The sequence below is a fragment of the Aotus nancymaae genome, unplaced genomic scaffold (assembly GCF_030222135.1).
Source record: "Aotus nancymaae isolate 86718 unplaced genomic scaffold, 86718_ANA_hifiasm-v0.15.2.pri h1tg000108l, whole genome shotgun sequence".
Taxonomy (NCBI): Eukaryota; Metazoa; Chordata; class Mammalia; order Primates; family Aotidae; genus Aotus; species Aotus nancymaae.
In genome coordinates this window covers 29,480,192-29,492,486 of record NW_026988523.1, presented here as the reverse complement: position 1 = coordinate 29,492,486, position 12,295 = coordinate 29,480,192, and the positions used below count along the sequence as shown (strand labels likewise).

The window sequence follows — 12,295 nt, the reverse complement described above, 5'->3', positions numbered from 1 at the left end:
TTCCCCAATTACAAGGATTATAAGAATTACCTTTGTGCTTGTTAAACCCGCTCCCAGGTGTTTCTCCTGAGGTTTCCCTGTTCAGCTAGGCTGGAGGTGCAACCTGGAGAGGTGGTTTGCTTTTAGTGTTTAGAAGTGTGGATATTTTAATAGATGTTGAGTCATGTTAATTGACCTGTTGGTGTGTCAGTCTTTGTCACAGATGTTCTGAGAAAGGAAACAATTTGAGGATGAGTGGAGGGGATTGTGTAGAGAAGGCCACAGTTAATATGTGGGATGAATTTCTAAAGACCTCTCAGTTCAAAACTTGCCTAAGTCAAGACTCATCCTGACAAAAACTAGTAGATGCTTCTTTTGCTAAATATACCGTTGGTGCAATTGGAAAATCTTAGTTTATAATTAACTTGACAACCTTTGAAATTAAGCCATTCTTGATAAATCTTGGGGAAATTAACACAACTTTGTGCTAAAAGTGAATTTTACTGATTTTTATGATGTTGGAGTTCAAATGTATGTCGAATTAAAAGTTATATAAAATGTGATATACATGATTTTCTTTTTCTACTAGAAAATTAAGATTCCTAGTTTAGTCATCTTTTTCTGAGGATCACCAGACAAGAAGTCAGAGAAAGATAACTGAGAATCTAAACTTTCCAGTGGAAAAAATATATATCGAGAGAGCATATTTTCTGGTAGGAATGGTTACTCATTAAGTGAAAAGGCCGAGGTGGTCTATTTTCTATACAGTTAGGCCATAAGAGTATCCAATCTCCTAGTTTAGGGTCCTGAAGTCAGGAGTTCCTTTTTTCCTAAGGATTAGGAACCGTGTGTTTCAGGGTCTTTTGAAATTGTTAAAGCATTGTCAACTGGCTTAACTACACAAATGCCATCATTACCCATTGACCAAAAGATTGACTTCCAACTCCTTATCCTGAAATTAAAGGCCATCGATTATCTAGCCAAAACTTACCTTCTTCAATTGTTCTCCCTAGTTGTCCAGCTTAGCTTAAATGTTCTACTGGCCGGGAGCGGTGGCTCACACCTGTTATCCTAGCACTTTGAGGCGGGGGGATCATGAAATCAGGAGTTTGAGACCACCAGCCTGGCCAATATGGTGAAACCCCATCTCTACTGAAAATACAAAAATTAGCTGGGCATGGTGGCGCATGCCTGTAGTCCCAGCTACTCCGGAGGCTGAGGCAGAAGAATTGCTTGAACCCGGGAGGTGGAGGTTTCTGTAAACTAAGATTGTGCCACTGCACTCCTGCCTGGGAGACAGAGCAAGACTATGTCTCTCAAAAAAAGTTCTAGTAACTGTCCTGTCAAGAAAGCATCTTAAGTTTATCTTACTTGGTTTTGTTACATTATTCTGAGTTTTAGTATTCAGTCTTAGTCCTCTAGACTACTTGAAGCTCCTTATCAATCTGCCAGTTCTTTAAACTCTTGCTCAAATCTCACTCTGAGAAGACTTTCCATCTCATTGTAGTTCACAGGGAAGTCTTTCCCCTAAGGCCTCATTTCTTGCACAATGAACAATTGTATAGCTTTGTGAACTGTAGCCTTATTACTCAATTTCTTTTTCTTGTTTTTACATTTTCTTGTTTGTCTTCTACTAGAGACATATGCTTCTTGGTATTCCACAAAGCCTATCCCAATGCCTACTATAAAATAGCTTGTCAATGGAAGTTTGTTGACTGGGAGAAAACTGATTTGAGAGTGGTAGGTTCAAGTACTCTAGTAAATATTTTTCTCTACTTTTTTCCTTTTTTTAAATCTTACCCCTTTAGCCTGGCTACCCTTTTAATTATTGCCCTTAATAATTATTGGCCCAGTTGAAACAACTGTTATAGATTCAAAAGTCCTCAGAGTGGTAGATAAACTACTACACTTGGCATCTTCCCTTGAGCCAATGTATCCATGTAGCCAAAATGATGAGATTAGAGTGGAGCTTTCTCACCCTGGTTTGAGGTGCTGGAGAAATGATCTGCTTTTCTAGTGCCTTGAGAAAGGATGAGAAGAGAAGTGCTTTCCGGAAGATAAAAAAGGTGTGTAGTATCAGGATAAGGGCCTTTACGTATCAGATCCAGAGAATACTGCACATTAGAAATGGGCTTGGTCTGGGTCAGGGCATTGAGACTGATTACATAATCTTTTCAAGGATTGGTGAATGAGTTGGATTATGTGTAGAAACCTCAAAGATGACAGTTTAATCTTTTGTCATAATTTTTAGACAAATAATGTATTTTAAAACTGGGTGCACTGAGGCAGGCGGATCACCTGAGGTCAGAAGTTCGAGACCAGCCTGGCTAATGTGGTGAAACCCCATCTCTATTAAAAATACAAAAAAAATTAGCCAGGCATAGTGGTGCGTGCCTGTAATCCCATCTACTCAGGAGGCTAAGGCAGGAGAATCGCTTAAACCCACGAGGTGGAGGTTGTGAGCTGAGATGGTGTCATTGCAATACAACTGAATTTGGACATCTATAGTTTAAGTATAGGGCAACAGATGGGAAATAAGTACATGACCTCTGTGGGATAAATTAGGAATCATCAAAGAATGCCGTGTTGAACAAGGAAGGAACAAGCTTGTTTTGGAGAATTATTGGATGTTATGGAAGATATTTTTTCCACGTTTGGTTAACTATAGCTGAACTATAGCAGATCATATGACTTGGCAAAAATATAAAACTTGAGAAAAATCTTCTAAGTCCCATGATGCCAACCCGAACAAACTTTGAAAAGTAAAAGTAGGCCATGTTTTCTCATGATGTTTTATCAAATAAACATCTCATGATGTTTTATCAAATAAACGTTGAACATATAATCCTTCCCCTCAGCCAGGTTGCAACATTTACTTTATCTCTTTAATAATTTATTTTATTTTAATCAATTTTATTTTGAAAAAAACTGAGCTAGAGGATACAAAGATGTAAATGAATGTAAAAGAGAATTACACTGGGATAAAGGGTGGCTCACGCCTGTAATACCAGCACTTTGGGAGGCTGAGGTGGGTGGATCACCTGAGGTCAGGAGATGGAGACCATCCTGGCCAATATGGTGAAATCCCATCGCTACTGAAATGCAAAAAAAAAAAAAAAAAAAAAAAAAAAAAAGCCAGACATGGTGGCACGTGCCTGTAGTCTGTTGCTTGGGAGGCCGAGGCAAGGGAATCTCTTGAACCCGGGAGTCAGAGGTTGCCGTGAGCCGAGATCACACCATAGCACTTTAGCCTGGCAACAGAGAGAGACTGTGTCTCAAAAAAAAAAAAAAAAAAAAGGAAATACTATGTGAATTGAGAGTGAAAAGTGGCCCCTGGTTGGAGAGTTCAGGAAAGTTCTATGAGAACTTACATGGTGCCAGCTACTGTTCTCATCTTAAAACTGGGAATATAGTAATGCTTACTTCATGTTTTTATGAAGAATAATTGCTTAATGTTTCCTACTAATAAACAATTCAATAAATATTAGTTGATGGTCGTAGGGAAGTCTTGTCAAGTGCACGCAAGTTTCCCATCTAATGCACGGGTGAAAAATAGCTGATTTAAGATTGTATACTGAAGATAGGTTGCTTTCTTCTCATATTCCACCCCAAATTCCTAGAAATGATAAAAAATTGACACAGATGGCAGACGGGGTAACAGTGAAGAGTGCCGAGGAGGACTTCTGCAGAAGACAAGAGTGGACCAAAAAATGATCCCCGTGTTTTGGAACCAGGAGACAAAAGTTAGTCTTGGGGCAGCTGACAGGATGACAGTTCAGGTACCACAGTAGGAACAGCTGGTAAGGCTTATTCATATCCACCCATCTCCTACCTTGGTGACTGAAGTCTTTTTTTAAAATGTATTTTCTAGAGATAGGGTCTTGCTCAATTACCCAGGCTGGAGTACAGTGGCATGATCAGCTCACTGCAGCCTCAACCTCCTGGGCTCAAGCTATCCTCCCATGTCAGCCTCCTGAGCATCTGGGACCACAAGCATGCATCACCACACCCAGCTAATTTTTGTATTTCTTGTAGAAATGGGGTTTTACCATTTTGCTAAGGCTGGTTTTGAACTCCTAGGCTAAAGGGATCCACCCACCTTGGCCTCCCAGTGTTGGGATTACAGGTGTGAACCACCATGCCTGGCCGGTGACTGACATCTTTGACCCCAGCAGTGAGTGAGGTCATTTGGTTGAAGGAGGCAGGAAAATATACAAGTAAATGGGCATTCCCACGCCTTAAAAATTTAAAATTTGGTTATTGACATAAAAAATTCAACAAGAGATAAGTCCAGAACAGGATAGATGTAGCCGAGAGAAAATAAATAAGCTGAAAGATTGTGCTGTTGTGAAATATATATTTGGTTTTCAACCCATTTCCTGACATACAACTCCTAAAATCCTTAGAAAGACCAAAGTGATGTCTTTCTGTATATTAACAAATTGGCTGATGGCTGGCAGCCCCTTGGTAGCTTCAGGATGGGGGCTGGTCACCAGAAAGAGCAAGGGAGGTTTAGAGAGTTGGGACTTTCAGCCCGCTCCAATTTCGGGGAGGGGAGAGGGACTGAAGGTTAAGCTGATCACCAATGGCCAATAGTTTAATCAGTGATGCCTATGTAATGGAGCTTCCATAAAGACCCAAAAGGGCAGGGTTTGGAGAGCTTCTGGACAGCTGAACATGTAGAGGTTTCTGAAGGCCAGCACACCCGGGGCATGGAAGCTCCATGCTCCTTCCCCCATACTTTGCCTTACGCATCTTTTCATCTGTATTCTGTTATAAACCAGTAAACACAAGTGTTTCTCTGAGTTTCGTGAGCTGCTCTAGCAAATTAATCCAATGCCAAGGAAAAAGCCATGGGAACCCCAGCCTGGAAATAGTTGGTCAGAAGTTCTGGAGGCCCAGACTTGCATCTGGCATTTGAAGTGGGGGCAGTCTTGTAGACTCAGCGCTCAGCCTGTGGGATCTCCAGATAAATAGCATAAGAATTGAATTGGAGTACACCCAGCTGGTGTCCACTGCAGAACTGATTGCTTGCTTGCTGTGTGGAGAGACAACCCTCCACCACCCCTCCGTCCCCGACACCTTTGGTCACAGTCTACAGTGTTGATTGCTGTGATGTGAAAGCACAGGAAACAGGTTGAGTTTCTCTCTACTCACGATGATCAAGATAAGCCAGAAATTCCTCCACAAAGCCAAATAAAAAGATGCATGCAGAGATGAAAGAAAAGCTAAATGATATGAAAAATAGATCCAGATGTTCCAAACTCATCTAATAGAATGAGGAGTTAGAGAAGAGGGGGAATTGAGAACATGTAAGAAATAAAATATGGATCTACCAAATCAGAGTTGCTGATTGTGCACTGCACAATTTCAGAGGATATCATTTGAATAGTAATCTTTGCTAATGTGTAGTATACAACCACAGTCATGAGGAAATAAAGGAATAAATGGAGGATATTTCACAGAATCCAAATTCATACATACATCCTTAGACTGCAAGGTCCTATTAAATCCTGAGCATACTGGATGAGAAGAAACTCACTAGATTCACAGTGACAAAATGTGAGAACAAAGAAATTTCTAAACACATTCGGAGAAAATGCTTATGAAGAAATGGAAGTCAAATTTACATCCAATTTCTCATTTGGTCTCTACTGGATGTAAGAAGACACGATCACGCCTATAATCCCAGCACTTTGGGAGGCCAAGGCGGGTGGATCACTAGGTCAAGAAATCGAGACCATCCTGGTCAACATGGTGAAACGCCGTCTCTACTAAAAATACAAAAATTAGCTGGGCATGGTGGCGCGTGCCTGTAGTCCCAGCTACTTGGGAGGCTGAGGCAGGAGAACTGCTTGAACCCAGGAGGCAGAGGTGGTGGTGAGCTGAGATTGCACCATTGCACTCCAGCCTGGTAACAAGAGCAAAACTCTGTCTCAGGAAAAAAAAAAAAAAAAAAAAGACACGAAACATTTTTTAAAATCTAGGGAAAAGAATTTTGAATTCAGTCAAACTATCATTTTAGTGTGGGTGACTTTTCAGACTCTCTGAAATAATTATTAGAATTGTATTCCAGCAAGAATTTAAAAAAGATCGTAAGGGAAGATGTGAGATAACAGAAGCAAAGGTGGTCATGTATTTGGTAAAAGATACTGCTAAACAAAGTGAATTTAGATTCTAAAAAATTAAAAAGAAAACCTGGAATTCAAATTCCAGGTGATATAGAAGGGAGGTAGGGAGGGTAAGAGTGAAGAGAAGGAAATCAAATTAAGATTTATAAATAGGATGTAGATGTTATTACTATAGAAGTAAGAAAAATGTGGGCTTACATGATGGGTTACACCTGTAATCCTGGCACTTTGGGAGGCTGAGGCAGGAGGATCACTTGAAGCTAGGAGTTCAAGATCAGCCTGGCAACAAAGCAAGACCCCTGTCTCTACAAAAAGTAAAAATATTAGCTGGGCACGGTTGCATGCACCTGTAGTCCCAGCTACTTAGGAGGCTGAAGAAGGAGGATTGCTTGAGCAATGTTATTGAGCAATGTTAGAGGTCAACAATCACAGTGATGAGTTTAATATACCTTTCTTAGGAATTGACAGATCCAGTTGACTGAAACTTATTGAGGTTATGGATGATTTGAAGAACACAGTTAATAAGATTAATCATAACTATAATTATGCCTATACTATCTTATATTCAAAATAAAAAAGTTACATTATTTTCAAATTCACATGGAATATTGACAAAAAAATTGACCATAAGTGACATGGCAAATTAAGTCTCAACAAGTGTTGAAAAGCTGAAACTGGCTGGGTGCGGTGGCTCACGCCTGTGATCCCAGCACTTTGGGAGGCCGAGGCGGGTGGATCACGAGGTCAAGAGATCGAGACCATCCTGGTCAACACGGTGAAACCCCATCTCTACTAAAAATACAAAAAATTAGCTGGGCACGGTGACGCGCACCTGTAATCCCAGCTACTCAGGAGTCTGAGGCAGGAGAATTGCCTGAACCCAGGAGGCGGAGGTTGCGGTGAGCCGAGATCGCGCCATTGCACTCCAGCCTGGGTAACAAGAGTGAAACTCCGTCTCAAAAAAAAAAAAAAAAAGCTGAAACTATATAGGAACCAGGGTATAGTTAACTGATTATAAAACAATAAAATAAACATGCTCTCCTTAATTTGTACTCTTAGGAAAAAGCACATGGGTTAAAGGGGATATCAGCATAAAAATTATACACTCTTTAGAAATAATAATACTATAATTCAACCATACCCTAAGATTTCACAAGCTTTGGTCTCAATAAGCTAGAATTAAAATCTTAGCCCTATATTTAAATACCTCCTTGAATTGCCATTTCTTCTCCCAATTATCTATCATTCCACTGTGAAATTCTGTTTCATGGCAAATAATATTAAAACCTATGTGAAGCAGTTAGGAGAAAATTCATAGCCTTAAAATGCATTTAAGAGAAAATAATTGGTGGGCAGATTGCCTTGGCCTCCCAATTACTGCCTCAGGAGCTGGAGACCAGCCTGGACAACATGGCAGGACCCTGTGTCTCCAACAGATACAAAAATTAGCTGGATGTGGTGGTGAATACCTATAGTTCCAGCCACTGGGGAGGCTGAGGCAGGAGGATCATTGAGCCTGGAAGGCAGAGGTTACAGTGAGTTGAGATTGTGCCACTGCACGCCAGCCTGGGCGACAGACAGAGAAGTAAGTTTTTAACTCAAAAGCCAATAAAGGAACACAACAAAAACTTGTGGAAATTAGAAGGAATAAATTAAGATGAAAGCATAGTCAATGAAACAGATCATATCTTCCTATTCCACCAAAATGGGATTTATAAAACCAAAGGCTGTTCTCTGAAAAGAAAATTAGAGTTAATCCTTCTGTAAGCTTAATATTGAAAAAGCACATAAGTTATATTAGCTGTAGAATATATTAAAATGATGTGTATTTGTGATATATATTTGCAAATGTAGACAAAATGTTGACTTTTCCATAGAAATTACTGAAGTTGATCCCAGAAAAGCAGAATACCTGAATAAAGAATAACTATAAGAAAAACAGAAAAAAATCAGATATACATATCCTTAAAAGTAGCACCAAGGCTGGGTGCAGTAGCTCACGCCTGTATCCCAGCACTCTGGGAGACTGAGGTGGGTGGATCCCTTGAGGTCAGGAGTTCAAGACCAGCCTAACCAACATGGCAAAACCCTATCTCTACTAAACAAAAATTAGTCGGGCGTGGTGGTGTGTGCCTGTAATCCCAGCAACTCGGGAGACTGAGGCAGGAGAATCGCTTGAACCTGGGAGGTGGAAGATGCAGTGAGCTGAAATCATGCCACTGCACTCCAGCCTGGGTGACACAGCGAGACTCCGTCTCAAAAAACAAGCCCACACAGCTTTATCAAACACTGAGGAAAGACTATATTATACAAATTGATCAAAATAAGAGAATGATATTAAAAGTCACCATATTGAATGTGAGGCAATGACAGCAACAGATATTATGAAGGCTAAATGAAATAATCCATGAAAGGTAAATAGGTTTTTGGTAAATTAAAATAATATAGTCTATTATTATGTGCCATGATATAGATTTCACGGTGGAATGAAAGGATAAGAAATTGCAATTCAAAGAGCTATTTGAGTGCAGGACCAAGATTTTAATTCAGCCATATCCTGAAATTTTACAAGCTGTAGTCACAATAAACTAGGATTCAAGGTAGAAAATGATTTATTTTTATTTTTTTTTTTTTGAGACAGTCTCATTCTGACGCGAGGCTGGAGTGCAGTGGTGCGATCTTGGCTCATTGCAACCTCTGCCTCCCGGGTTCAAGCGATTCTCCTGCCTCAGCCTCCCGAGTAGCTGGGACTACAGGTGCGTGCCACCATGCCCAGCTAATTTTTGTATTTTTAGTAGAGACAGGGTTTCACCATGTTGGCCAGGATGCTCTTGATCTCTTGACCTTGTGATCCGCCCGCTTCAGCCTCCCAAAGTGCTGGGATTACAGGCGTGAGCCACTGCGCCCGGCCCGAAAATGATTATTTTCTAAAATAAAGATGGTACTTATAAACCTATGTTAATGCCCATTTCTCCCCTTCAAGGTCTTTTTCTGCCCTTCCAGAAGAAGCGGGCCTTGAAGTCACACAGCCAGGCTCCAGAGGACTGCTGTTTCCCTGGATATCATGCCATTGCTTCCTCAAAATTAAATGATCGTCTCAGAGAATACCACATTTGGGGAATTTCATGTACTTCTCCAGAATCCCTAAACCAATTATTTCTAGTCTTAGAGATTTTCTTTCTCTGTTAACTCCCATATTATGTCTGGGAATTTTTTACTTTAACATATGCTCCTTCTCCACAATTTATTCTTTTTTTATCTTCTCTAAGTTGTAAAGAGTAGCATGTGCTTAGTGTGATAGGGAGATGAAGGGGGAAGGCAGAAAAATGAGCTGCTTACTTTTTGGAAGTTTTGACTCCACATTTAGAAACAAAAGAAGTGGAGAATAAAGGGAGAAGGACAGCAAGCAATTGTATCGTTCCCATTTTCCAGCCAGTGTGCAGTAACAAAGAAGTCTATACCTAAAAGACCTTATGCAAGACCAGATTTTCACATTACTAGCTTTCCGTGTGTGTGACATCCCACTTTCCACTGCCAAGTGTAATACAGATGTATCTTAAGGTCTTTCTGTTTTATACGATTATAGCTATGAGACTGGTAATAATCACCTTTTTATTTTTATTTTTTTGAGACAGGGTTTCCCTCTGCTGCACGGGCTGAAGTGCAGTGGTGTGATCTTGGCTTATTGCAGCCTATGCCTCCTGGGCTCAACCAATCCTCCTACCTCAGCCTCCAGAGTAGGTGGGACTACAGGCGCGTGCCACTGGCTAATTTTTGTATTTTTTGTAGAGATGGGGTTTTGCCATGTTGCCCAGGCTGGTCTTCAACACCGGGCTCAAGCATCTGCCTGCATCGACCTCCCAAAGTGCTAGGACTTCTCATATTCCCTACATCTAATCAAGAAGTAGCTTTGTGGACACTTCTGCAAAACATCTTCCAAATGTGACCATTCTCAATAGCTCCGCCGCCACCATGTTAGTCCAGGCTGCCACTGCCTCTCACCTACATTCCTAACCGGCCTCCTTGCTCCTACTGTTGTCTCGCTACAGCCCAGAGGCTTTGTCTCCAACTAAGCTTGGTGGCAGTGAGGACTGTCAGTCCCCTCCCAGCCAGCTGTCAGCTATGCCTCCATTCTGTCTGGTTCTCAGGGCTGGAATCGCTGGGCAGGTCTGGCTAATTCTTGGCCTCCCTAGGAGAAAATGCCTAAAACCTGAAGGCATTTAGCCAGGAAAGACCCAGAATGGACCCAACTATTCCTGTTTTACCCAAACCGGTTGGTCCACTTTGGGGATTACTTCTCAGGCTAGGAACCTCTGAGTGTTTTGAAACGGGCCTGAACTCTTACAGAAGCTCTTGTCCTAGAATGAATTTAGAGGTCTCCATACCGAGCCTGGACGATGAGGAACGACTCCTAACTGACCCACCCTCCCAAGCTAATGCCTGTTCTGCTCCACCTGTCCACTCTGGGAAGCCCTAGGATTGAAGGATGGGCCCAAGACACTCACAGGTGAAGCCGCCGCACAGGTGAAGCCTAGGTAGGTCCCAGGGCGAAGAAAGACATTCTGTCAACCCCGCCCCAAAAGTCCGACCCACCCTCCTCCCCGTCAGCTGCATCAGATCCCTCCAGGGCCTCCTTGTCAGTCCTGGAATCTTTCATCCGTGATAGGATAGGCCGTGGAGCTTGTAGGTGAAGCTCGGCTGTTTCCGAGTCCCTGCGGGGTGGCCCCTGAGGAGCCCCGGGTCTTCCAAGCCGCAGGCTTGCTGACCGCGCCGAGCCAGCTCCCCTCCTGCTCCTGACAGTGCGGGCGCGGCAGGGAGGTCATCCGAGTTGGCCTGGGAGGAGGGGGACCTCACGCACTACCCCACCCCTGCTCCCTGCCGCCGCCGCTTCCGGGTGCTCTCGCGGCGGGCCGAGAAGCTGGGGCGCCCGCTGGGAGTCCAGTGCCGCCCTCCTGTTTCCTGTCATCTCCCAGTCCCAGTCTCCGGGGATGCTCGGCCGGGCGCACCACAGACAGGCCTCGCTCGGCGCCCCGCAGCAGCCCCGGAACTCGGCGGCGGCTGCAACCTCCAAGACAGGCGCCAGGAGGCGCCGCGCCGGGCCGGCCCGATGGCGGGGTCGGAGGGACTCGGCCACGAGCCTGGGGAGGCTGCGGGCCCTCGCAGACTACGGAACTTCATCCCGCCGCCGGGTTCTCACACCTGCCGGCCCGGAGGAAACAATGACCTGGAGGTTTTAGGGGGCCGCCCCTGAGTCGGGTGCTCCTCCTCCTACTCAGGCGAATGGGACACGAACGGCCCACCCCTCGCTCTCTTCCATCCGCCAGCCGCCGACCGACTCCTAGAGCTCATTTTTCGCTCTTGCAGGCTCCAGGAATGCAAATAATTTCTCGCTGGGTTTTGGCGGGGGCGGAACTGCGGAGAAGCGCGCGCCCGACAGCTTTCGGTGTAGCTGGGTCCCCTGGGCGCGGGCTGCGGCGGATCCCCGAGGCGGGCGGAGACTGCAATGTTCACAGGCGGCCACAGGGTGGCGCCAGCGGCCCGCTGCGGGACACGCTCGGGGCGCGACCCCCCACCCGTCATTTACCGATCAAACCAAACAATCTGGAATCAAGTTGCTATGTGTGCCATTCTCCTCCTGTTTTTCCCCTAACCTCTCAGTAGAGTCATTTACATGTTTCAGTTTTTATCTCAGCTATGTTATAGAGTGGAAGGAAAATATTTTGTCTCCAAACTACAGCCCAAGTGTGAGAGCAGCCTATCCTGAAGCCAGTTCGTAATCAGCCAGAAAATCAGGAAGGTAAAGCAAGTCTCTGGAGGCAAGATCTGGACTCTGATATCGCCGCTTCTCCCCACTTGAAGTTTCTCTTTGCAGTGCCACGCTTGGAGATTTGAACTAATTGTTAAAAAAAAAAATTTCTGCCTTCCTACAGGGCAGGGGCCTGGGACTGGCAGCATTTCTAGCGTCTCTAGAAATAGAGGGGTTATGAGAAAGACCCAAAGGAGGGGGCAAGAACACACCCGGTTCTCATCATGAGTTACCCCCTTTTATGCCTAGAACACGTGTGGAGGCATTCTCTTTTAGTAAAGTCAGAGAAAAGCAATGAACTAGCTATCCTGAACACAAGAGTCATGAGCTCTGTCAGCATCACGGTCCCTTAGGAGTCATCTGTAAGTTCTATTTCCTT

The 12,295-nt window shown here is 43.8% G+C and overlaps 1 protein-coding gene across 1 annotated transcript; it reads left to right on the top strand.

Annotated features, from left to right (window-relative positions):
* Window positions 1-10,596: 10,596 nt before the first annotated feature.
* On the top strand, window positions 10,597-12,002 carry LOC105709921 (uncharacterized). Its single transcript, XM_064370454.1, is given in 10 exon segments — window positions 10,597-10,634; window positions 10,911-11,142; window positions 11,145-11,178; window positions 11,181-11,288; window positions 11,291-11,373; window positions 11,375-11,407; window positions 11,409-11,515; window positions 11,517-11,571; window positions 11,573-11,729; window positions 11,983-12,002. Coding segments are annotated over 10 exon segments (867 nt in total).
* The last annotated feature ends 293 nt before the right edge of the window (window positions 12,003-12,295 follow it).